General features: G+C 60.8%; 1 protein-coding gene across 2 annotated transcripts in view; it reads right to left on the bottom strand.

Annotated features, from left to right (window-relative positions):
* Col23a1 (collagen type XXIII alpha 1 chain) overlaps positions 1-26,099 on the bottom strand; it is a 250,231-nt gene that overhangs the window by 8,180 nt on the left and 215,952 nt on the right. Inside the window, exons 2-19 of one of the 2 annotated variants that reach the window (XM_063230524.1) lie at positions 15,398-15,424; positions 13,880-13,906; positions 12,595-12,621; positions 11,211-11,282; positions 9,297-9,413; positions 8,501-8,590; positions 8,200-8,226; positions 7,034-7,060; positions 6,247-6,300; positions 5,814-5,876; positions 5,531-5,575; positions 4,666-4,743; positions 3,276-3,329; positions 2,795-2,884; positions 2,145-2,234; positions 1,154-1,216; positions 847-903; positions 633-659 (exon numbers count right to left, since the gene is read on the bottom strand). In XM_063230524.1, coding sequence (XP_063086594.1) covers positions 633-659; positions 847-903; positions 1,154-1,216; positions 2,145-2,234; positions 2,795-2,884; positions 3,276-3,329; positions 4,666-4,743; positions 5,531-5,575; positions 5,814-5,876; positions 6,247-6,300; positions 7,034-7,060; positions 8,200-8,226; positions 8,501-8,590; positions 9,297-9,413; positions 11,211-11,282 — 954 coding nt within the window. In that variant the 5' untranslated portion in view covers positions 12,595-12,621; positions 13,880-13,906; positions 15,398-15,424. Of the gene's footprint in view, positions 1-632; positions 660-846; positions 904-1,153; positions 1,217-2,144; positions 2,235-2,696; positions 2,742-2,794; positions 2,885-3,275; positions 3,330-4,665; positions 4,744-5,530; positions 5,576-5,813; positions 5,877-6,246; positions 6,301-7,033; positions 7,061-8,199; positions 8,227-8,500; positions 8,591-9,296; positions 9,414-11,210; positions 11,283-12,594; positions 12,622-13,879; positions 13,907-15,397; positions 15,425-26,099 lie in introns of both variants that reach the window. The other variant, XM_063230525.1, reaches the window with a different exon arrangement.

Genomic DNA, 26,099 nt, shown 5'->3' with positions numbered 1-26,099 from the left:
AGCAGAGCCATGAGCCTCAGGGCCCGGCACCCATCTTTTTCTGAGCCCGACTTTGGGCCAGGCCCAGATAGCAGCTGCCTGTTCTACACCCAAGCTAAGGAAGCCTTGGGATGAAACGGGGCCAGCAGTGGCACATCTGGTTGGGCCCCAAGCTTGGCCTCTCGGGTTGGGATTGGGCATTTTGGGTCCCCACCTGGCCTCTGAGCTGGGGGTAGAGAGGAGCACTCCTCCTCAAGGGGAGTCAGGGGCAGGTGGGACAAGGGCCTGTGCCAGTGCCAGGAATGGTGGCTCACACCTGTAATCTCAGTGCAGGGAGGCTGAGGCAGGAGGATCACCATGAGTTCAAGGCCAGCCTGGGTTACAAAGTGAGTTCAAGGCCAGCCTGAACTGCATAATGGGACCCTGTCTCAAAAAACAAACAAAGGAGGACCTGGATCTGCCCCCTGAGTAGGACACACAGGTGGACCACGCTGGAGGTTTTAAGAGTCAGAACCTGACACAATGAAATATACCACCCTTCCAAGACATGGTGTTCAGATGGGTGAGATGGGAGGTGCGGGAAGCAGGGGTGGGCGAGCCCGAGGGAGGAGGACACTGGGCAGCACCGGGTTGTTTGGGGTCTTCCCACTCACCTTGGGACCCTGGATGCCCTGGAGGCCCTGGGAAAGAGGAGGAGGAGGTCAGATGTGCTGGCTGGATGCAGCCTCCCGGCCTGGTCCTGTTTTGCAGTCGCTTCCAGGCTTCAGGCCACTCCCCAGCCCTGGGCCCAGGCCCCTGAACAGCCCCCATCCTCCTGGGCCACCCCCTTCGTGGGCCCCCAGCTGCTGTAAGCCAAGCTATCCTTACCATGGGGCCAGGAGGCCCGGGGGGGCCGGGTGGCCCTGGTTCTGCTATGATCTGGGCCTGTAAGGTCAGAAGTGGGTTAGTCCCCACTGCCCACCGCCCCTCGCCTGTCCTGCTCCTGAGAATCAACTGCTGGCAGAGCACCCTGGGTCAGGGCTCCTGGGCAGGGGCTCCTGCTGCCCCTGAGCACGGCCTGGAGGACTCAGCCACTGACCTTGGCTTTCCTGACAGCCTCTGCCCAGACTGAGTCAGGTCAGGTGCTTTTCTGCCTCAGGCCTGGGGGAAGCCCAGGGACCCAGTGCCCCCTTACCAGGCTCTCCTGCAGACTCTCAGGGGCTGAGTCTCCCTTCTCTCCCTTCGGGCCGTCGGTGCCCTGCAGGATGGGAGGCCTGTGAGCCCTTCCTGCCTGCCTTAAAATCATCCCCTTGGGGCTCGGCCTCCTCCTGGTCTTCCCAGGCAGCAAGGAGTCGTTCATCGAGGCTTCGCTCTCCCTGCTCTGTGGTGTCCTGGCTGGCACAGCAGTGTGCGGAATGCATGGACTGCAGTGCCCCGGGGCACAGCAAGGGACCAGGGCATCTGGGGCAGGGACCCACTCTAGGGCCTCCTCTTGCTGAGTGACCTCTGGGTGGATGGTGGCAGAGGTCAGAAGTGCCCAGTGGCTGTAACATTGGCCACTCATCCTGTCCAGCCACAGAGACATCAGGCTCCTGTACCCCACTACCATGATTGGGTAGACCCATCTCCTGTCTGTGGAGCAGAGTTATCACCCCATCCTACCCCTTCTTGTCCTGTCCTGTCCTGTCCTGTCCCACCCCATCCCATCATGTCCCCTACCCTATCCCATCCTTTCCTATCCTATCCTATCCCTTCCTGTCCTATCCTGGTTTTTTTTTTTTTTTTTTTTGAGACAGCTTCTTGCTATGTAGCCCAGGCTGGCCTTGAACTCACTGGCCTCCTGCCTCAGCCTCCAGAGAGCTGGGATCACAGGCATGCACACCATGCCCAGATCATGCTCATTAGCAGTGGGGAAACTGAGGCTAAGGAGGTCAGGTCACTGTCTAGGGTCCCTGGTGTGCAGTGCAGCTGAATGTGAACCCAGGCAGCTTAGGCTGGAGCAGTGTAACCACAGGCTACCTACCCGCCACCAGGCCGCATCTCCTCGCTTCTCACAGGTGAGGGTTCAGGTTCAGCCAGGGTCGTGGCAGCCATGCTGGGGGGGGCGCTGTGCACATTCCCAGTAGGACCCCTGACTTCATGAGGGGGGCGGCCCCCCTGCTGAAGGCCCCCCTCCAGCCACCTACCGGAAGGCCGGGTAAGCCCATCTCGCCCGCTTCTCCCTTGGGTCCTGTTGGCCCCGGCTCTCCTGAGTCTCCTTTCGGTCCTTTGGGACCCTGAAAGCCACAAGATCACGAAATCAGCGGGGCTCAGGGACCCCACCCCTGTGGGTTCTGTGCTAAGGCCGGGCCAGGCTTGATGCCCACCTCCTGCTCTGGGTCAGCAGCCAGGAACCCTACCTAACAGCAGCGGTGGAGCTGGCACTGGGGGGAAGGGACCCCACTGCTGCCGCCTCTATGACTGGGCAGGGTGGGAGGGGCTGTGGCCTGGGCAGCCCCGTTGGGGGGCACTCACAGGGTGAACTCCACGCTCAGATACCAGGGCTTGGACCCACAGCTGTCCTTCATCTAGAGAATTATGTGCTGTCCTAAACATGCACACGCCAGGGGCCCACAGGTATCAAGTGACACGTGGGATGTGCTCATGTCTATACAGGGTTACACACATGTGCACACACACATGCACACACACACCACGACCAGTACCAGCATCACCAAGGAAATTAGAAGCCCACAGACCTTCTCTCCATCGATTCCTGGGGCACCGGGCAATCCGAGCTCACCCTGCAGGGGTCCAGAAAACATGGGGTGGTGGGTGGAGGGGCCTGGCTGCCTACCTGGGCAGCTTCCCTGGTGCCTCGGAGACTTCCAGCAAGGCGTTCTGTATTTGCTGAGCTTTGGGGGCAGCTGTAGCACCAGGCTGTCACCTTCAGGTTGTGAGGTCACAGCGCTGGAAGCTGAGGTCCCGGGCCCAGAGCCCAGGGACAGTGAAGCCAGGACCAGACCCTGTCTGACTTCAAGATCCAGGGCAAGTGGGAGGGTATACCAAGCGGGCATGGCCAAAGTGCTGGCTGTGCACATGCACATGGAGGTCCAGCCAGGTGTCCCCGGGAGGACGTCAGGTAAGTATGAAGGAGTCTTCTCAGGGTGGGCAGTGGGCAGCAGCCAGGGGCCTGCAGAGGGCACTTGCTTGGCTAGAAGGGGCCCCCCAGCACTCAGGCTGCTTGCAGAAGAGATGTGGGGGCTGGGGACCTGGCTGAGAGGAGAGGGTGGGTGGGTACCAGGTCCCAGGGACCATGTAGCTGCATCTCCACTGACCTTGGCTCCGGGTATCCCTGGTGGCCCTGGGGCTCCCTGCGGCCCGGGAGGACCCTGTGAACGGGAGTCGAGCTGCTCAGTGGTTAGGCAGAGTCCCCCGAACTCCCCCTGGGGCCACCGCCCTGTGTGTACAGCTGCAGCAGGCATGAGGGCCTCATGCCTGGCCCTGCCCAGGCAGGTCAGGGGGAGAGGCCAGGGAGGCGACATCTGGCATTTGCTAAGCTGTCACCCTGGAACCCCTTGGAGTCAGTCCGAATCAAATACAGATTCCTTCCCAAGGCGCTCTTGCTCCAGGCTCTTCCATGGCTCATTCCCCGATCCCTGCGGACACCCAGTGCCAGCGTGGTCCCGCCTCACACAGCACTGCCTGTTCTGACTGTTCCTCTTCCTGCTGGTCCCCAGGCGTCCTCAGCCGCACGGGCGGGGGTGGGGTCTCAGGGGTCACAAGTCTGACCTGCTCCTAAGTATCTGACCCGACTCCCCTGGACTTAGGAGCCCCGTGCCCAGCTTCCGAAGGCCTTGGCTGGCCAGCTCTGGTCCTCACCCCTCCAGCTCCTCTCCGCAGCCTGCCCCTCCTGCTGAAATCTCGGAGACTCCGGTCTGACTTCCCTTCCTCCTCGTACCTGCTGTCTCTAGGTCGCCAGCCAGCGCCTCCCTCCCTGGCAAGCTCCTCATTCTCCTGGTTAGCCCGCCCCTGTCCCCACTTCCTTTTTAATACATGATTCCCCTGCTCAAGGACCGGCTAGGCCGCCTGCTGCCATCAGGGCACACCAGTTAGACATCCTCAATCCTATGAGTCGCTTCCTGTAACTCACAGGGCTTCTCCCGAGTGGCTCCCGGCCACTTGGGCCACACCACACCCGTCACATCATACCACGCAGGCCCAGGGCAGCCCACAGTCACCATCGGCTTGTACTTCCCCAAGCCCTTAGGGAGATGAGAGCTGGGGTTGAAGCTGGGGTCAGGTGCCGACGCTGAGTCCCGTCCTGGTGGGTACCTTGTCCCCACCCCAACTTCCTTCCCCAGTACCCACAAGCAGAGGCACACAGCCTCTGTTGGCCATGGCAGGTCCTGATCTGCCAGTCCTTGGCAGGGCTCAGAGGGCACATGTGTGCCCAGGCTTCTGGGACAGGGCTTCCCAGTCTCCTCCCCAGTGGCCTCGAGAAGGGCCTGCTGCTCAGTCACCAGGAGATGCTCTGCCTCCTGCTTGGCTTTGGGCCTCAGCCTCTGGGGGCTCAGGAACGCCCCCCCCCCCCACGCACACTGCCGACAGCTCTGCTGGCACTGCACGGGTCTCAGGCGCCTGAGGAAACAGAGGTCTCCGTACCAAGCTGCCCCTGTCCCCTGCAAGGGTGGCCAGATGAATGGCCCTCGAGGCCATGGACACTACCTTCAAGGCGTCCAGGATCCTGCCGTCGTAGTCGATCACCACTGTGTCCCCCTGCTCCCCCTTGAGGCCTGGGGCACCCTGAGGAGGGAGAGTAAGCTCAGGGGAGCACTGAGCCGGCGTGTGGCATGGCGGCCATCCCTGTCCCGGCCAGCGAGAGCAGGCCACACTGGGCGAGCACTGAAATCCCATGTGTCCCTGGTGGCGCCTGCACTCGCCGTGCTCCACACCTCCCCTGCCGGGAGCATGGCTATTCTCAGGAACCTGGTGTGGGGATCGGACAGCCAGGCCCAGCCTCCTTCTCCAGCGCAGATGCAAACCCTACGCTCAGAGCTGGTCTAGACCCTGGCCCTGCACAGCCAAGCTGGGGTTCAGATCTGTTTTTTGGGAGGCAGAGTCCATCCCCAGGCAAAAGGCAACATGGTTACATCTGGTGATGCAGCTGCCCTGGTGTCCATGTGAGGCCGGGTCCCTCGGGCTGGTCATGAGAGGTCAGGCAGCCAGAGTGGAGAGGGGGAGCTCCGTGTGGGTGAGGCAGGACGTACCCCACCCTCTAGGTGATGGGGTGGGGACTTGTGTGTGATCCGCAGAGATGCAGCCACCGGGGAGCAAAGGACTCTCTAGTGGGGAGACAGCGGGACTTGGGGTTTTTAGGTACCAGGAATTGACCTCTGGACCTCGCGCTTGCCAGGCAGGGACTGTGCTGCTGAGCTGTGTCCCCAGCCCAGGGTTGGGGCTCCGGCACTTCCACATTTGAATGTGCACCAGATGGAAAGAGCTCGGTAGAGGCTGCTCATCATTAAGAGGATGCTTGCTGCCCCTCTGGTGGGGGGGCACCCAGAGCTCCCACATCCCAGCAGCTGCTTACCCGGGGCCCTGCTGCTCCCTCGGTGCCTCGAGGCCCGGGCTCCCCCTATGGAGACAGAGGTCACAGCCCAGCCTGTGGGACACCCCCAGCCTCACCAGCCCCACTGCCCTGAAGTGCCCAGGCCCCTGTGCTGGTCCTCAAGAGAGGGACCGAGAGGGGGCCCTGCCCTGAGGGGGCGCAGTGGCCCTGCCTCTGGGATCCAGCCAGAAGGGCAGTGAGGGTGGAGCCATGTCCCCTCCCCACTGATGCTGGTTGGATGCCAGGGCAGAGCTTGGGATGTCACCTTTGGTCCAGGGGCACCATCCACGCCATCCTGTCCTTGAGGTCCTGCACTCCCCGGCTCACCCTGAAAAGGAAACCCTGACATGAAACTTTGGGAGATGCAGCAGGGACAGTGGCCTGGGGCCAGAGCTGCCAGGCCTCTTGACCAGTGTCCCTGGGTGGCCCAGGGGTGGACCAGGGCCAAGATTGCCCCTCCCAGGAGCCATTCTGCAGGTGGCTAGGCAGGACCAGCAGGGGGCTGGGGAGCAGCCGGTGTTTGGCTCCTGGTGGGAGACAGGGCAAAGCACGGTCACCTAAGATGGGCCGGAGCTCCTTGGGGAGCACAGTGGCCTGGGCCTGGGTGAGCAGCACTGGCCACTCCAGGATGGACACTGGGAAGGCAGCAACCGTGGAGTGCGAAGGCTGGACTCCCTGGGCGAGGGGCACACACTCACCTTGGGCCCCGGGGGTCCAGGGAGCCCGGGCTGGCTGGGCATCCCGTCTTCCCCCTGAGGAGAGAACGCTGAGGCTGACTGGGATGGCCAGACCCTCTGGTGCCTGCTGTCCCTGCTCCCTGCAGACCCCGTTTCTGAGCACTCAGCCTTGGGGCAGGAGAAGGGTCCCGTCACCCATGCACAAACAGGATGAGGACAGGAGAGGGAGCATACGCCTGGTGGACCAGGGCCCTGCCCGGCTTGGAAGGCGCTGGAGGAGCTGAGGGTCAAGAATCCTCCTATTCACAGAAGGCGCCATGTCAGGTTAGCTCCTGGACACAGAGACGGGGACACAGGATGGAGGAGCCAGGGCTCCTTTCCTGCTCAGCAGCAGCTCCCGAGCTTGGGGGCACCTCAGACGCCCAGGGGCTGCCCCACCACCCCTGCTTCGGAGTCTGGGGCAGCCCCAGAGCTCACACGCATGATTTAGTGCTGAGGGTGCAACACCGGGCCCCCTGCAGGCCGGGCCAGGCCAGTGCTGCCCACCGAGTGCCAGCTCTGCCCAGCACATTGGTAATGCAGCTGCCAGGCGAGGACTGCACTTGGGAACCACTGTCTGACCTGAGTGACAGAGGCGGGCAAAGGAGGGAGTGGCTGAGCACACAGAGGAAATTCTGTGGCAGGGCAGAATGAGGACCACCGCATGAGGACTCAAGCCGACAGGACCCGCCTGGCCCTGCCGCAGCCCCTGCCCTGCCCTGCCCTCCTGCACTTCCAGCTGCTAGCGTGAAGCTGCTGGGGACCTCACCTTCTCTCCGGGGGTGCCAGGCTCACCCTGAAGGAGGACAAGAGCAGGATACGGGGAGGTCAGAGCCATGGAGGTGCTCTGCTCCCTCACGTTTCCCTTCCAGGGCGGTGGTTCCCACGGCCTGGTCTGTGCTGGCGCAGACCACAAGCACACTGGTCACACAACCTGGTCAGTTATGTGGCCCTGACGAGACCACACTCTGGAGAGTGGGGAGGTGACTCCTGCAACTCCGAGGGCTGCTGGCACCAGGCAGAGCACTTCCCCACCCTGCGCTCCGCAGCCCGGGGTCTGGGTCCCTCCAGGAGACCCGAAGCCCCCGTACCCCTGCGTGACACCTGAGAAGGCCATGTGGTCATACTCATGACTACACGAATACCCGTCCCCAGGCGTTCATAGCTCTCATGCTTACAATGGCCTATATCTGGAAGCAACCGAGATGCCCTTCAGTGGGTGAGTGGGGACATAAGCGGGAGCTTTAGATAACGGGGTACAGTCAGCCCTGAAGAGAAATGAACTATGGAACCAAGAAAAGGCAGAGCGGAACCCACCCCCCCAGGGTGCTGCCCTGAGCTACTTCCTGTGGCGCAACTGCACTGTGACGCCCCGGACAGGCAAAGCTACAGGGCAGAGGGGCAGTGGGTGCAGGGAGGAGGGTGGACACGGCAGTTTTAAGCCAGGGAGATGATCCTGCAGGGTGCTGTCATGGAGGACACGCATCACCACACACTCACAGAATCACCCTACCACGGGCAGTCTGCAGGCAGCCTGGGAAGCCCTCGATTGCACCCCTGGATGCACCACTCCAGCTGGGAATGTTGGTGATAGGCATATGTGGGTACACATGTGCGCATGTGTGGGTGCACGTGTGTGTGTGTGTGTGTAAATGGAGAAATCTCCACTCTCCACCCAAAAGCTGCTCCAGAAATACAGTCATTGAAACCCACACAGCTCATGTGCTTCATGATTCAATCCTCACTGTCCAGTGTGAAGTTAACAAAAGACACGTTTATCAGGCATCCATTTGACAGATGGGTAAACCGAGACTCAGAGATACAGTAAACAGCCCATGGCTGCAGAATGGGGTCTCCTATCCCTACCACCTCAGCTAATGGGGACAGGAAGGTGGCAAGGAGGGGTGCAGCAGGTCATGACACAGGAGCACTCACCTGGGGACCTGGGGGTCCCTTGGGGCCCTGGAACAAGAGAAGAGGGTGTGAGACACCACACCAGAGGCTGTGCCTGCTGGGCCCACACTCTGTCGCCTTCCTTTCTATAAGGGCGACACCCAGTCGTAGAGAGGAGGCAGGACTGCCCAGGACCAGACTGACCCCTATCGCCTCCAACAGCTGCTGTCCAAGACTCAAGCAGCACCCAGGGGTCCCGAACACCCCCACCCAGGAAGCTGGGCACCGAGCTCCACCCAGTGCCCGTTCCAACACAGCCTGGCCTGGCATGGGCCGTGCACACCTCCTCCAGACCGGGCCTGCGTGGGAAAGGGGCTGCCAGGTCTGGGATACTGACCACCTCGCCGTGCTGTCCAGGCTCTCCCTTGGGACCCTAGGAGACAGACAGAGTAGCAATGTGAGGTCTGCGGGGGTCTTGTCCCATTTAACTGAGCCCCGTCTCCTGCCGGCCAAGCACACTCATTTCCTTCTCCCCAACCCTGGAAGCTGGGTCACTTTCTTGTCATTTCCCCAGTCCATGACAGAAGGCAAGGCTCAGGGAGCTATGGGCTCCTAGTGTGCCGGAAGCAGTGGCCGCACGGAGCGACTGCCCTGGGACAGGCAGGTAGGGCCAGGGCAGAGTCCTGCAGTTAGGGAAGGGGTGGTCTTTCAGGTTTGGGGACCCAGACTAGCCAGTTACTGCTGGGGAAGAGGAGGGAGGCTTGGTGCCTGCGTCCGAGCCTCAGGGCCAGAGTCTCCGACAGCACTGAGCAGAGCCTGCAGCTAAGGTCAGGGTCCCTCTGGGGTCAGACTACATCTGCGGCAGTTTCTGCAGGTCGAGGACTGGCTGGGGGCAGTGGCAGGATTTGGGAGATGTTACATGGGGCCCAGGAGGAGGCTAGGGTTAGATCCATGATCTGGGGGAGGTGAGGGTCTGGGGGAGGCTTTAGGCCTGGGGCAGGCTCAGGCTCAGGGTCTGAATGGAGGGAAGCATGATGCTGGGTTTGTGGGGGGACAGGGCGGGGTTGGCGCTGAGAGCTCTGGGGTTTTGGTCGGTGGAGGATTGGGTCCTAGGCCTCCTGTCTCATGCTGTCCCTTACCGCTGGGCCCTGAGCGCCCCTGGGGCCGTCTTTTCCAGTGTCACCGGGAGGGCCCCGGGCCCCAGGAGGTCCAGGGGGCCCTGGAGGCCCTGCAGCTCCATCCTCCCCTTGCTCTCCCTGCAAAAGACGGGGTCTGGTGTGAGCCCAAGGGTGAGGGGTCGGAGCTTCAGCTCGCAGAGAGCGGCTCCCATACATGGGCAGCCCCGTGCCTTCCCTGTTCCCAGCCCTGGATGGGCTTTGACACTGGGCCCCTCTCAGCTCCCTGCCGGTGCCTGAAGGGACCTCAGCCTATGCGGCCCAAAAGAACCCTCACAACTCAGGCAGTGTGCCCCGACGGGGTGCCCAGGCAAGAGGTGACACAGGTGGATGTGGGAGAAAGTGTCCTGGAAAGGACTGGAGGGTCTTTCAGCAGGCCTCCCTGGCTGGCCAGCCCTTGCCTCATTAAAAGTGACAGAGGTGCTGTCTTGGGCATTTATGGCAGGGGAGGGAAGACCTGTGTCTGCATGAAAAGCTGGGTGCAGATGCTCACCACGGCTTCCTCCACGATAGCCCCCTGCTCGGGACAGGCCTAATGCCCTTCCATCCTCCACCAAGTGAGTGGTCAAGGAGCTGCGGTATGTTCATGTCACACACTCCTCAGTGGTCACAGGAGAAAACAAGCTTCCCACACATGCAACAAACCAGGTGCGTCCCGAGGAACTGAGCTGGGAGAACACAGCCGGCTTTCCCGGGTCACACACCGCATGCCCGCGTTTCTCTCCAAGTGTCGGCATAATTCAGGGGCAGGTTAGAGGTTGCCGGGGTTAGGTCGGAGGGAGGGCGCTGCCCACAGCTGACCAAGGACAGCACAAGGGATTGTGGGTAGTGCCACCCACTCTACAAGTGTGATAACACCGCACAGAACACAATACACACCAAACATGCCATCAACACCTGTGTAAAACTAGGAAGACCTGGGTAGGGTGGGTGGGCTGTCCCAAGTCAGCTTCCCACCTCCAGGCAGGCGGCCACGGGGCAGCCAGATGAAGGACTGAGTGGTGCGTGGGGTGTTATTTATTTAAGATGCACGTGATCTGCAATGATCTCAAAATGAAACGCTATAAAGCAAAGCAATGCGCATACACGGCCACCGGACACTAGGTTCCCGGCTCTTGGGGCCGACATCAGTACCGGGTCAGACCCCAGGCAGCCGAGCCAATGTGAGAGGAGCAGAGCCCACAGTGCGACTGGCACCTTTCTGCTGCCCGGCACAGGGCACAGGGCACAGCACCTGCTCACATGGCCCGGGCTCGCGGCCTTTGTGAAACTGCAAAGGGGAAGAAGCCCTTTGTGCAGTCGGCACGGCCGAGCAAGGCCATCCGGAAGCACCCGATCCACCTGGCGATGCGCTAGCCGGGTGTCCGCACCGCGCCAGTACAGACGAAGCCTGGGAGTCAGAGCGGGCAGCCACTTCCTCAGGGCTACGGAGCGGAAGACCGAGTGCCCTCTCACCACCGAGGTGACTCGTGGGTCTCAGGCCTGTTTGTGTTCACCCGTTGTCTGAGACAGGGTCTTGCTGAGCGACTCGGGCTGGCCTCCAACTTGCTGTCCTCCTGCCCTGGCCTCTTGCGTAGTTGGGATTGCGGGCGTGTGCCACTGTGCTGGGCCCTCTCAGGCCTCTTCTCCGTCCTCAGTCCCTGCTGCTCTTTCTATAGCTCAGCAGAAGCCCTGGATTGGCAGCCACTGGAATGGACGCTGCTTGCTGGGACGTTCGAGCAGGTTGCAGGGAGGCTGCCTCATCCCTTCCTGGCTGGTTGTCCCTCCTCCTTCAGGAGCCAGATGGCTGAGGTCTCACCCCGGAGGTGTGCATGCGGTGAGTTGGGGGACGGGAGCACAGCAAACCAGCAGGCCCACAGCCTCCCTTGGCCAGGCTACCTTGAGGACTCGGAGGCTGTATGCGCGATGGTCTCTGCTCACAAAGCCGGGGCTGAGCCGGGGGAAGGCCATCTAATCGGCAGACAGGCGGTGAGGTCAGAAAAGTGGAGCGGCTTCCAGGAGCCACAAGGCTACTTCTGGAGGCAGAAACATCTCGCCCAGCTCAGAGGTGCAGCTCGATGGCTGAGTGCAGAGACCTGCTCCAAAGATGGCTTTGTGCTGGCGCCTGCGTCACGGGCTCCTCTGGAGCTGGACCTCGCCATCCCCACTCCCGCCACTGTGGCTGTGCCCTGCGCCCACCTGACCGAGGAGACGGGACCTGCTTGGGGAACCTTAGAAGACACCGTAATGACCTAAGCCCCTAAGCTTAAGGAGGGGGGGTCACACGTGACTGGAACACTGGGACAGCGGGGGGAGGAGGAGGAGAGCTGCTCGGCCATGTCTCGGGACCAGCTGTGGTAGGCGCTCCCGCCGGAGGGTCAGCTCCCACAGCAGCGGAAAGCGAGCAGAAGGGTTTTGTTGGCAGCCACAGGACAGCACAACACGGTTCTCTGAAGTTGGAGCTGTCACACCAGCCTGTGGGGCTCAGCCTGGCCGGTCCCCTTCCCACACGCCTGGGTAAGCTCCTGATCACATCCCTGCTGCCCCCCCCCCCCACACACACACTGCCTGCGGGGCATCCTTCAGGGATGCCGCACTCCTGAAACAGGTTGGGGCCTGGGCCTTGTGCTGCAGTGCGCACCCCAAACCTTGCAGTTACAAGCCAGTATGCACCACGGCCTGGCCCTGCTCTGGGCAGTGAACACCCATCTTTCAGCCTCTGCAGCTTCCCTGCCTGGGCCGTGCTGGACACGGGGGGCACCTGTCTGACCACTGCAGTGATCCCCTGCCAAGATCGTCTTTGGGGTGCCTGCCTCAGGGCCAGCACTTCCCAGTTCCTAGGTTCAGGGACCCTGAGGGACAGGTAGAAGTGGGCGTGGAGGAGGTGCTGGTCCAGCCCCATGCCGGGTTTGACTTCCATAAGTTGAGCTGTGGTGTCACCCTCACGCCCTCAGGAGAAGGTGACTTGGGCGAGGCTGCTGGCCGGTAGGTGCAGAGCTGTGCTTTTCAGTCAGACCAGCTGCCTCAGGGAGGTCCGTGTCTGGCCTGGAACCAGGACCGGCCTGGCTGTCTGGACACCCATGGTGCCAAGCACAGGGCCTTGGGCATCTGCCAGATCCCTGCTGTCGGAGGGGAAGGGGGTGGCCTTGGCCCGACCAGAGTCACGGGGGCTTCCATGAGCCCTCCCCAGAAGGAGCTCTGGGGAGCCGGGGCCCAGAGGACACCCTGGAGATGCCACACTAGAGCCAGGAGGAGTGGGTGAGGGGTGGTGCTCCATTCTTACCCAGGGGCCAAAGTCTCCTGGTGCACCCTGGAACCAAAACAGGAGACAGATCACACCACCGCCAAGGGCTCGGCGCATTTCCTGTGGAGCACTTGTGCTGCACCCCACGCTTCTAACAAAAGCAACAGGCAGGCCCTGTTCTATCTCCACTCCCAGTGAGGGAAACTGAGGCACAGAGAGGCCAAGGAACTGCCCAAGGTCTTGGAGCTCGCAGATCCAGAGCTGGAAGTCGGTGCCTTTTAATCTATGGCTCCCAGCCATGGGGAAGCAGGGACGGCTGCCGCCACTGTGCCCTGTTAGAGTCCCTGACCCTGGAGCAGTGCGGGGTAGTGACGGTTATCAGGGTGAAGCAGGGAGCATGGCGGTAGGGAGTTACACGGCCTTGGATGCCCCAATACCCACAGCCCCGCTCGAACTGTTTGCATGACCGCTTGACATCAGCCAGGGCCACCAGGAAGGCATGGTGACACCACACTGTGCCAGCGTGGAGTGCACAGTCCTCTCCCTGGCTCTGTGAGGCTGGACTTTAGTGGAGAAGCTGAGGGCCACAGAACCAAGCAACCTGCCCAGAGCCACGTGACGGACAGTGGAGCTGGAATGCAAAGCTAAGGCTCCAAACACACTGTGCCTCTCCAGCTCCCTCAGCCCTGGTGGGGACCCAGAGCCCTGGCCACCCCTGTCCGAGCGGTCACACGGTGGAAGGGCCCCCTCTGAAGCTCATGCTTCCCCATCTCCAAGCGGAGGTTGGGGTGGATGTGGTCAGCTGTGTCAGCCCTGCCTTACCTAGGGGTCTGCTCCGGTCCTCCTCCTGATCCCACGGACAGGGCCAGGACACACAAGTCCTTCTGTCTCCTTCCATGTCAGGCCCAGCCCTTCAGGGTGCTGCCTGGGACCTCCAGTGCCAAATGCCAGGGTTTTCTTCAAGGTCCTTGAGGACAGTATTCTGTCCCACATGCTTTGTCCTGCCCACAGAGCTCACCAGTAACAGCTGTGGTGCAAGTCCCCAAGCTCTCCCGGGACCGTGTCTCACTGCTAATTTCTTTGGAAACTGGTCAATCTGGGAGGCCCATGCCTCTAAGCTTCCTTACGCCTTGCTGCTACATTTCAGGTTCAGCTCTTGCAGCATGGCTCACTGTCAGATGTAAGTCTTGACACCATTGAGGAGGTAGGAGTCACTGATCCCACTTTACAGGAGGGAAAACTGAGGCTCTACAAGGGGCTATGAGTGCCAAGGTCACACTCTGGAATCGGCCTCTAGCATCAGGACGGATTCGGCAGTCCTTACCTTTTCTCCTTTGGGGCCTGGAAGTCCCTGGAGGAGGAAGATGGAGAAAGAAGACGTGTGAATGAAGACAGGCGACAGGTGGGTTCCCCTTCCATGGCACTGTGTTTTTGGGGTAGACGGGCCTGCAGTTCTGGGCAGAGTCGGGGAGGCTGAGTGGAAACCTACACAGGAGCCGCCACCCTTAACGAGAGCCGGGTTCATGGAGAGCCAGGCCTCCATCCTCAGCAAAAGGGAGGCGAGGGTCTGTGGCCACCCCTAGGAGTTGATGGGTACACTTTGCTGGGGAAAAGGGCCCAAGGTCACTCCTCCAGAGAGCACAGCCCTCCCTGCTCAGCACACACCCATCCGTGACCCCTGAAAGCTACCTGTGGCCTGCAAGGCTGGGGCAGGAGAGAGCTGTCTCCTGACACAGCCTTCCCTCCTCCGGGGTGCAGCCCTGCCATCTAACTGTCCCCTCATCAGTCTACCCGTCCATCTCATCCACAGCCACCCTCACCCTAGTGTCCACTTCTCTGGGCCTCTGCCCCCACCCACCTTGTGCATCTGGGGATGTCTCAGCCCTACACCCACCCGGGAAAACCTGAGAATCCATCAGGACACTGCACTCACTGCAGGGACCATCATGCCTGAGAGCTAGATGGGTGCCAGTGACCACACTGTCCACTCTCCCAGGAGCCCAGTGTGGATGCCTGCACACTCCCATTTCAAGACAAGGAACCCAAAGTTCAGGGACAAACAGGCCTCCAAAAGGACACAGTCCATAGGTGGTGATGGATCTGAACTCCAATAACAGACTAGTGGCTTATTTTTCCCCTGAAATCTCTAAACTTCTAACCATAGCACACTATCACCCGCTAACCCTGACCCTAACCTTCACACTACCTAACTTTAACCCTAACCTGACTCCAAACTAACCCTGAGTCCAACCCTAACTGTCATGTCTAAGCCTCAGGGACCCCTAGGAGTCTCATGGGGCTTTAGAAGGCGACTGGATCTCAGGGGAACTGTACTGGTCAGCGGATGGACCCACTGATGACCAGTTCACAGCTAAGTCTGCTGGTGGGAAGAGGTGCACACTGGGGCTTTGGAGGATTTATTTCCCGGCTGGCTCCTCCCTTCTCTCCACTCCCTGCTCACCAAGAGGTGAGCAGCTCTCCTCCACTGTGCAGCTCCACCATGTTGGTCCTGCCATGGACTGAGCCCTACGAACCATAAGTCAAACCGACCCCCTCCTCCTTTACATTGTGGGCACCGAGGAATTTTGTTCCAGAGACAGGAAAGAGACAAACAGACTAACCCTACACCCCAAGCCTGAACCCGAGCCCTAAAACACTGATTTAACCCTAACCTCGCTCTGGAGAGAATCCTACTGCTCAGCCCTCATCCCAGACCCCAAACTCTAACCCCAAGCCTGACCTAACCTCCAACCCCTGTCCTTCCCTCGAGTGTTCACATGGGCTGCAGGGGCCACACACAGCCTGCTCTGGGGCCACGTGAGATGTCCTTGTTGTCACTTACAGGCTTGCCATCCAGACCCAGCGGTCCCTGGAAATGAGACAGAGTGGAGGTTACACGGGGCGGGGACAACATGTCTTCCGTGTCCTATGACCCCAGTGTGTTACTCAGGGACCACAAAACAAAGCCTGCCCTGAGCCCAGAGGCCTGCGTTCACCCCATGTGCTGCCCAGTTCCTCCCAGGAGACCCCCACTGCTGGGGAGTGCAGCTGCGGCTGGTGTATAGCCACACTCGCTGAGCCAACGCTGCAGCCACAGGGATGAGCCGGGGACCCAAGCTGAGCTGTGGGCGCCTGCCTGTGACTTCACGCCGTGATCCGTAGGGAAAAGAGGGCTTTTCTGCCCCAGTGAGGCTGAGCCTGGAGCTCTGGGGGCCGCTGAGTGGCTTAGGAAAGAGCAGGACGCAAAGCGGAGGACAGAGAGAGACAGGACTGAGGTGTGGGCTGCCGCCGGCCCTGTGCACTCCTGGTGAGCTGGCGCCGCCTTCGCCCCTAAGCCAGCTCAAGGTGAGTGTCCTCTACTCAACAGGGGAGTCCTGGAGGCTCTGCATAACACAGGGCTGGTCCTGAGCACCGGGTCTGCAGGAGGTCAGCAACCCCTGCTCACCTCCTGGAGCCCGCAGGCACCTGACCATGGCTGGGCACCCACTTAGCAGAACTGTGCCCACCCTCAGCTGCAGGGCGGACACGGAATCCAACAGCCAGGACGCTGTGCAATGCACCAGTTGTTCCCTTTCTGGGGGCCCCAGCTTCCGTCCCGCTCCTATCCCCTCTCCACCCCCCCACCCAATGTGCAGCACTGTGAGCTGTGAGACCTGGCACACGCAGCCACCCACCTGGCCCCTGCCCAAGTCTGGGCTTCCAGTTCTTCCAGGAGACGTGTGGCTTCTCCAGGGCCCCAGGGTGGGCTACGTAAGCCCATGCCCAGCTCCCATGTCCTAAGTGCTGCACTGTTAGGGTGTGATCTACACCAGCCTCCGCCCCTGTCCTTCGAGGCCTCTGCCAGGCCTCACCAGGCCTGGGCCTCTCCCGGCTCTGCAGGACCACACACTCAGTCTCAGCCACCCGGCACGGTGCTGGCCTTGTCTCCTTGCCCTGCAGGAAACTGAGGTCCCAGGATGGGCAGATGCCGCCAGGGCCGTGCATGCAGTGGGGGCAGCCAGGCTGGTGGTCGGGACGAGCCCACTCTAGGCCCCTCTGCTACACCCGGAGGCCCTGCCCAGCACTCACGTCCACTCCAGCCTGGCCCTGCAGCCTCATCACTTTTTTTTTTAACCTTGTGTTGCTGTGGGTGAATCCAGGGCCTCCCATGTGCCAGGCTAGGGCTCTGCCCCTGAGACTCTGCCCTCTCCAGGCCCCTTGACCATCCCTGGTGGGTCACCGTGTCTATGTGAGAAGCCCTCCCGTGAGGGGCAGCGGGTCCACCTGTACGTGGTGAGGGCTGCAGTGTGGCTCGGGAATAGCGTGCTCGCCCAGCATGCGAGAGGCGCTGGGTTCCACGCCCAGCACCCCAAAACACAACAGATAGAACAGAGCAACCAACCGACACCGCCAAATGGGGGTGCAGGGCAAGCAGGGCCCACGCAGGGCTGAAGGTGTCAACTGCAGTTCTGCCAGCACCTGAGCCAGGAGCCGATGCCAGCACACACCCATGACCAGGCTGCATCGGCGCTCACAGGGCAGCAGGGCCTGAGGCCTAGGCTTCAGGAGGCCCCCACCCTCAGCTGTGGCCTTGGTCTGCAGAGGTGGCTCCAGGCCATCTTTATTTATGTAGCTTCTGCTTCTCCAGCACTCGGGATTGAACCCAGGCCCTTCACACCGAGCTACATCTCCAGCTCTGTTTAGTTTTTATTTTGAGACAAAGTCTCATTAAGTCACTAAGCTATCCAGACTGGGCTTGAATTAGAGATCTCCTGCCTCAGCCTCCCAATGTGCTGAGGTTACAGATGTCCTCTATGCCCAGCCATCTGGGTCCAGCTTTGATGACCCCTGGGCAAGAAAGCCGTCAGGATGTCTCTGGAGCAATTCTGTCTGGGTCCCCGCTGAGCTGTGGAGAGCCTCCGAGCAGCAGAGGAAGAGCCGTGGACCTGTCTGGCCCGAGGGTCCTGGGCAGGCTGGGTGAGAAGCACTGGCACTGGCTGTGAAAGGTGAGGACAGCAGGGTGACAAGCTTGCTCAGGGAAAGGTCCCATGGTCAGGAATGCTGGACAGAGGCTGACTGCCCACTGTGGGATCAGCAAATTACACAGCCGCTGGGGTGACAGGGTCCGGCCTGCGTGAAAGCTCCCTGCCTCTGCTCAGCCTTCCTTCGGGCTGGCCAGTGGGAGCACCTCTGGCTCTCCTTCCTGTGAGTCCTGGCTCAGTCACTCTCTGCTCTGGCCTCTCCAGGAGGCCGATTTCCTGGCCATACCGAACCCCAGGCCCGGCTGAGTCTCAGCCAAGCAGCAGAGGCTGTGGGCTGTGCAGGTTCCGTCAGGGCTGGGGATGCCGGAACCTGGCTTGGGTGTTCTCCAGGGGGTCAGCGCAGCAGGGTAAGGCAGGGCGGGGTGCCTGAAGTTCAGGATGGGGTCCAGATACTCAGGGCTGTTCTGGGGCAGGGTGAGGGTGTCCCACAGCAGGGCAGCTGCCGCCCCAGATGATGGGGTACCCTCCTCAGCTGCTGCCCCTACACCTCCTGTAAGGACAGCAAGGCGCTTGGATACTTCTGAGCAAGCAGTGCACGGGATGTGGCAGTGCCCATCGGCCAGGGTTCGAATCCCTTTAGCCACAAGCTCTGCAGACAGCAAGGCACCGTGCCTGTGCGACCCCGTTCCTGCTGGGCCCTGCCCTGCCTGATCAAAGCTGTGGAATCCACCAGAGGTTTTCAGCACCTCCTGCCCTCCGCAAAGCCCACAGCTGTGCGCAGCCTGCTCTGCTCTGAGCCGCTCCCTGCCAAGATCGGCTGGGCTCACAGTTGTTTCCGGCTGTGTGAGAAGTGAACCAAGGTCCACTTGGCCCCAAGGGAGGTAGATGGAGCCCGGAGCTGGCCCAGGCACCTGAAGCCTCCTCAGTGGCCTCCTCCTTCCAGTGACAAGGTCCAGCCAAGCCCCAGATCAGGTTCCCACGCTTATGCTCTTCGGCATGTGTGACCATACCAGGCAGGGCAGGCAGGCTGGCCCTGGCGGGGCAGTGCGAGCAGTAGACGCAGGCAGTGGGACACCAGGCCGTGCCACCTGGTGAGGTCCCATGTACCCCTGTGCCTTCCCCAGCAAGGGGCCACGGAGCACCCTTGGGGAAAGGCTAGGTGACACAGGGAGGCATCCTGGTGAGTGTTCAGCCAGGTCATCACAACAGCCAGGGCCTCGGCCGGCCCTGTGCCTCCTTGAAGCCATATCGAGAAAGTGACAAAGGCCGGGGAGGGAGGGGTAGGGCCTGGACTCGTCCTCCTGACTGCAGCAGGGCCGGGGGGCTGCAGACCCAAGCTGCACCGAGTTCGCCGCATGCTGTCCCAGTGCAGGCTCACAGCTTCTTGCTGTGACTACTGCTGACGGCTCCCAGGTGGGGGCGCAGAGCCCTGCAATGCACAGGGCCCAGGCCCCCAGACAGGGCTTCCCAGGGCCCTCGGGCCAAGGCCTGGCTTTTGGGGTTCAGCAAATTACATAGCCGCTGGGGTGACAGGGCCCGGCCTGCCTGAAGGCTCCCTGCCTCTGCTCAGCCTTCCTTCGGGCTGGCCAGTGGGAGCACCTCTGGCTCTCAGCGCCATGGGGCTCTGATGCCCCAGGCCAGGCTGCTGGCACTCAAGGATTTTGCTGCCCCAGGGCATGGGGAGACAGCACCCCAAAGCTCAAGGCCAACCCAGCCTTGGCCTGGGTCCTAGGGCAGCCAAAGATCCTGGGGTGCCTTGCCCACCCTGTAAAGCACCGTGAGCCTGGAAGCCCCAGTCTGGAGAACCCGCTCGGCACCGCCCTCCTGTCCCCTGTCCTCCCTGGCCTCTGCTGCCAGGGCCAAGCACAGGTGGCTATATTTCTACCCTGCAGCCCTCAGGGCCTGGCGGACCTCGCTGCAGCCCACGCCTCTTCTGGGAGGCAGCTGTGGATGGGGAGGAGGTGGGCGGGTACCTGTCGTGTGCTGAGCCCTGGGTGAGCGCGGGGCCAGGAATCGGAGTGGACAGCGTGCCGCGTGTCCTGTCGTACTTTCACCTTCCCTTTCTTTGCAGTACTGCAGGTCGCTGCTAGGTCCTCATGGCCGGCAAATGCTCTACCACTGAGCTCCACCCCGGCCCTATTTATGTGGAGACGGGGTCTCACTAGGTCGCCAAGTCCCCCAGCCTGGGCTTGAACTTGTCATCCTCTCGTCTCTGCCTTTCAAGCAGCTGGGGTGACAGACGTGTGCCACTGAGCCCAGCTCACGTGTGACTTCTGATCTGAACTTTGTGGGCCAAAACCACAGCCCTTCCGCCTCGGACTGTGGCCACCCTGCTTTTCTGCTGAGGAGGGTGGGGCGTGGCCACACTGTCTCCTCACCCCTCCTCGGAGTACGCACCGATGGCCTGGGAGAGGACCCGGGCCCTGCCCAGCGGGTGACGGCGAGCCTGCTCACCCGCAGTGGCGGGAAATCGCTGCTCACCCTTTTCCCCACTGTGTCCCCAGTGCCCACGTGGCTCAGATGCAGTGAGAGCACCGAGCCTGACCAACCCACTGCCTGGGGAGAGCCCCACCGGCCGGCCTCCTGGTGGTTCCCGCAGCTCAGGCGCAACCTGTGAGCACTAGAGGGCGCCCTGGACCCGCGGGAAGACGGGGAGTCCTGGGGGGGGGGCGGGTATTCTCAGGGGCTCCCCCTGCCGGGCAACCGACCTCCACCGGGCAGGAGCCGTCACCCAGCAGCTGTCTCTGGGCTCCCCTGGGGCCATCTACCTGACTCTCCTGCAGCTGAAGCGGGGCTCATGGGGTGGCAGGCGCCCGAGGGCACATGGCCTGGGGACGCTCGCAGCCTGTCTCTGTCCACCGCACGGGCGGGCTGCACGCAGGGCCAGTAAATCAGGAGAAGCCAGTAGATCAGAGCGGCTCCCCATCCACATAGCCGCCTCCTCCCGGGGACGAGGCTCGGACCTCGCGCAGCAGGGCTGGGTGGCCGTTCTTCCATGCCCGCGTGGGCCGGGCGCGCAGGGCGGTTCTGCTGCCCGGGAAGTGCCCCCAGCCCGCGGCATCGCTCCGCATGGCCCAGCCCTGCGACCTCCCGCGGTGCCCGCTGTGTGGTGGCTCCCCAGGCCTGCAGATGCAGGCGGCCTCAGCGGCGCCAGGAAGATGCCTCGGGCTGCACGGGACGCTCGACACTCGGGCCCGGGCCGGAGTCAGCAGCTCTGGCCCCGGGGTGGCCGCCTCCTGTCCCTTGGCTGCTCCCCGCGGGACACTCGCAGGGAAGCCGGGGACATGGCACTAGGCCACAGAGCACCGGCCCTCGCTGTCTTGGCGGCCCTTCCCGTGGCCCCGCGAGGCCTCCCCGAAGCTCCAATCTGGGGGCTATTATTGGGGACTCAGGAAGTCTGTTTTCATCCCGTCCTGGAATCTGGGGGGCTGGGGAGCAGCCCTGCAGGGGTCAGGGGAAAACGAGCCGAAGATGTTGAAATCTAAAAAGCAGATGAATTTGGAGTATTACAGATGAATCGTTTAACTAATTACATTTTTACAATCAAAGCTGTTTTTGAACTACGAGAGTGCAAGAAGGCACACGAGAGTGTGCTACCCTGCGGTCCTTTCTGTTCACTTGATTAATCCCAAACAGCCCCATGAGTGTTTCATTGCAAAATTGGTCCCAGGCCTCACAGACCACATTTGGGCCTGGAGCTCACGCTGTCCCCTGGGGCTGTGACCACTGGTAACCCACACGGGGGATGAGGTGCAGGCCCCGCTTGCTGGGCTCCCATGACTTTAGCCAGATGGGCCCTGCACACCACACTCGCAGGGAAGGCCAGGCCGCAGCCCCCACCAGCTGCCATCTCTCACTCTTGGTTTGGTCCTCAGGAGGCAGCACTGCAGCCCCTCCTCCGGGAAGCCCTCCCCACCTGTACCCCACAGTCAGGCAGCTGGTCCATATGCATCGAGAATGCTCCTCTTTGAAATGCGTGGGGGCAGAAGTGTTCCTGAGTATTGAACCCTTCCAGATTTCAGAATCAATCAATCAATCAGTCTGTGTATCTATCCATCCATCCTGGGATGGGAACCAAGTCTAAACACAGAATTCATTTACACTTCATGTACAGAACCTGACAGTTTTAGGCAATTATTTTAGTGCCCCTGCACTTTGCCGGCCACCGGTCTAATGTGCACAGAAGCTCCAGGTTTCAGAGTATTTCGGGTTTTTTGTTAGATGGCTTCACCCGCATGGCCCACCCGGGGTGCAGGTGCTCCCTCGGCTTCCGGGCTTCACCAGGCAGGGGCCGGGGGGAGGCTGGTGGCTCGGTCACTAGGCCACTCGGCCACTCAGCACCTCTTTGCCTCCTCTTCCCCGCCCCACTCCTGTGCCTGGCCTCCTAGGGCAGCCCCACTTCCCTCCAGATGCATCTCCGTGTACTCCTCCATGGCAAGGCCTCAGGGCCAGCAGAGAGGGGCTGGAAGGCCATGTGGACTTCTGTGGTCCTGCCCACACCTGCAAAGAGCTCTGCATGGATGCAGCTTGGCTGGGCCCAGGCAGGGGCTGCAGCAGCTCTGGCGAAAAAAGCAGTGAGGCTGTCTGCTCTTTGTCCCCGTCGCAGGACCACGTGTGTGCCGGGGACCCGGAGCCCCACACTGTGTGCAGGGAAAGTACAGGACACAAAGGCCACGAGACTTGCTCCAGGAAACACAGGTCTGTGGGACAGGGCAGGGTGAGGTGACCTCAGCCTCCCATGAGCAGGCTCAGCTCCGGCCTTGGTCTCCTGCTGCAGCATGGGATGGGATTCCGTCCCTTCACAGAGGGCAGAACGGCAGAGGGCGGGGAACAGAAGCTTCCAGCAGAGATGGTGTCACTGGGGTAGAGCAAAGCCACCTAGTAGAGCAGCATGGCTCCTGCATGCCTCAGTCTCCCATCTGCCAAATGGACACAAATCACAACATACAGCCACCCTCTTTGCCTCGGGGGACAGGGTCCCAGACCCTGGCCGTGCCTGCGACTGGGCTGAGTGTCAAATCCCGTGCCTGCGGACCTAGGATACATTTGTTTCTAAATTAGGCCTAGAAAAGACTGACACCAACAAGGAATAAACTACAGCAACGCAACTCACTAGTGTAACAAAAAGTATTACACACTGAAAGGTAGGGAACCAGAAATGGCCTGTTTCTGGTTTTTCCACTTAATATTTTCAGACCAAAGATGTAGACTGCAGGTGAAGAAACTGCAGGTGAAGAGGCCTGGACCGAGGGGTGGACACCGACAGTCTGCAAAATTTTCTGTGCTGAATTTCTGGTCCCCTGAGAGGTGGCCTAAGGGAGGCTGCTGGGGTGGGGCTCGGGACCCCATCTCCCTTTGAGGGCTGGGATTGAACCCAGTGCCTCCCATGTGCTGGGCACATGCTGCCCGAAGCTTTCTGTGTTGCTGGGATTTCTCCCTCTCACTTGAGCTCTGTTCCTGCCATGTGGCCCCCTGCTCAGGGCTGGGCCCTCCATGGAGGCTGCACCAGCACCCTACCCTGTCCAGTCAACTTTGGACCTCCAGAACCAGCATCGACAGATCAATTCTCCTCTAAAATCAGTCTGTTTTGGGTCTCAGAAACTCAGCCAGGACAGGGCGCGCTCTGAGCCTGCACAGACCCATTCCTCGAGTCCCCTGGAGCCAGCCCTCACTTTGCAAATGCAGACCACACGGGCAGAGGGCAGGGGCAGAGCACGCCCAGGCTGGTCCCTGGCGGCCGTGCCCCACTGGGCCTGCTCCATTCGGCTGCAGCTTGATAGGAACTGGGCCCCAGCCAGGGAAACAGAACTGAACACCACATGCTGAGGGCTGTGACCCAGACGGGTGGACAGGGCAGGGAGGGGCGAGGTGGAAACACGGGCCCTTTGGGTTGGACTTGTTTGTTTTTACGGAAAGTAGGAAGGAGTCTTATTTTGCTAATGGAGGTTATAAAATGCAGGGCCCGGGAAGAGCCTTGGGGCTGCATGGAAACGGTGAAGCTGGGCATAGCAGCGTGTACCTCCCATCCTAGCACTCCGAGAGGCTGAGGTATTGGGGTCACAAGTTCATGCCCACCCTGGGTGACTTAGCGAGACCCTTTCCCCAAAACAGCTGGATCTCGTCCTGAAGGCCCTGGGTTCAATCCCCAATGCTGCAAAAAACAAAACAAAACACAAAACACTCACGCGAGCAGGCGACGGACCCTCAGCAGTGCCCAGGCTCAGACTCTGACCTCACTGGCAAGCGAGACTTGTCATGAGGCAGATCCTGCAGCCTGGTGCTGGCCTGGGCCTGGCATGCGATGGGCTGCATCTTAGCTACACCCGGGCCTCTCAGCTTGGGACTCCTTGTCTGCCACTGAGGGCACAGGCACGAGGCATCCCAGCAAGCACCTGGCACCTGTGCTGGGTCCCCCAACGCCCCTGGCAGGGCGTGGCCCGAGAGATGCTGGTCTTTTCCTTTCCCACAGGAGGGGTTAGGACGGGGACCCCAGCTCTTGAGTGGCTCTCCTCAAGGACAAGGGGTTTCCAGAAACAGCAAATCCCAGCACCCCAGCCCGTTCCCAACGCAGTCATCAGTGCTTGTGCAGGACCCCATGGCTCACCTTCCACCCCTTCCCCATCGCTGGCTCATGCCCCTCTCCCACAGCCCCAGGGACCAGGACCCGATGGGCTCATTCCAGGTGCAAGACCTGGGCCTGCCCTTCCTTACTGGGAACACTTCCCCCACGACCACAGCCCTCTCCCTCATTGAAGTCCCAGTCCAAACGCCACCTTCTGCCAGGAGCTTTCTGATTATTAATCCAGATTATTCCCGGCCATCACCTGTCCAGCATGCCCCTCACATCCCCGATTTATTCTCTTTTCAGTGCACTGCGTCAGGTTCAAGAAATGCATCCCCTGCCTCCTGAAAGTACCAAGCAAGTCGGAAAGTCAGTAAAGCTCAGTGTTGAGAGAAAAGAGCCGACACGCTGGACAAGGGACGCGAGGGTTTTGATGCAGGAAGCAGGCAACGAGGACAGAGTGTGCTGTTTCCGAGAATGATGGCATGAGGACAAGCGAAGGCCCTTGGGACGAACAGATCTTCCCATGGCAGATGGAGGCCATGGCTCAGAGGAGCATAAAGGGGCCGAGACACAGGAGATGCCTCCAGACAGACGGCACCGGCTGTCTACTTCCCTACCCCACAGCAGACCGTGCACGCTGGTCTCCCACCCACACAGTTGTCCCTGGATGTGGCCGGGTCTGACTGATCTTGCACCACCCCATATGCAGCCCAGGATATGGCATGGGCCAGCCAAGCCTCCTGTTCATGAAGTGCTGCAAAATCACGGCATCAGTGGAAATGCCCCAAACGCCGGAGGACCCACCCAGTGCTCCTCTTCAGGTTCCACTGCTGACTCCTGACATCCTGGGTTCAGAGTTCCTGCTGTGTCGCTAATTCCCTGATGTCTGCTCTCCCTGGACCTGCTGGGATGCGAAAGCTCTGGAAGACGAATTTCCTCTTTAAACACTGTGCCTGCAATTTCAGGGCCTGCCATCAGGTGGCAGGATTACCCAAACCTGGGAACTGGTTGCGCGAAGATTGCGCGTCCTGTGCAGACTGACTTGACACAAGCTCTGTGCAATCATGAATTTTTAAATTTATTATGTTGAAATAAGTTAAAAATACGGTGATGGCCACAGCTGGCCAAGGCTTGGAGAAGTGCGGCACATTCACACGCTATTGGTGGGAATGCAAATTAGCGGTGCCTCACATGCTTATGGAAGGCCTTCCCCCTGCAAACCTCACTGGGCAGCAGTGCGCTGTCCTGGCATTTATTCAAAGGCCACATTTATCCCCAGGCTGTCGACCAGAACGGGGGGGGGGATTGTCAGTATAAAGACCATAACTTGGAGGCTGGCGACATAAATAAATTAGACGCATGAATAACTACTATGCGCATAGCCATCGCACTGTACAAGAATGTTTTTTCTTTTTTGGTCCTGGGGGATGAACCCAGGGCCTCTTCACTGAGCTCCACCCCAGTCCTGCTTTTTGTTTTTAACGCTGAGGCAGCATCTTGTTAAGCCACTAAGCTGCCCCTGCTGGGCCTGAACTTGCAGCCCTCCTGCCTCAGCCTCCTGGAGTGCTGGAATCCCAGACATGCACCGCCTTGCTTGGCTCTGTAGGAGGATTTTCATGATACATCAAGGAGACAGGCGACAAGAGAGCAAGTCCCTGTCATCTTGTCTTTATGCCAATAAACATAAAAACAAACTCTCCTGGAAGGAATGCTGGAGTGACAGCCCCCCAAATACCAAGAAGCCGGGGCTCAGCGTGTGGCTCAGTGGCAGAGCTGAGGCTGCACCCTAGCACCTGAAAAGTAAACCAGTGCCGGGAGGATGCGTCCGTGGGTACCGGCGGGGTGACTGATTTCCCCATTTCTGTGTCTCTGTCTCCACTTTCCAGGGCTTTGCTGGATGTGCCTTTACTGCACCCAGAAACACGAGGCTGACCCACACCCCGGGGGCAGGACAGGCAGCTCCTGTTCTGGGGGGAAGTGGACAAGGTGATGCCGGGCCCTGGCAGCCCCAGCCACGG

Source organism: Cavia porcellus, unplaced genomic scaffold (genome assembly GCF_034190915.1).
Source record: "Cavia porcellus strain 051 isolate PalLab524CR breed Dunkin Hartley unplaced genomic scaffold, mCavPor4.1 scaffold_19, whole genome shotgun sequence".
Taxonomy (NCBI): Eukaryota; Metazoa; Chordata; class Mammalia; order Rodentia; family Caviidae; genus Cavia; species Cavia porcellus.
Note: the sequence above shows the minus strand (reverse complement) of the source record. Positions and strands in the feature narration are given on the sequence as shown.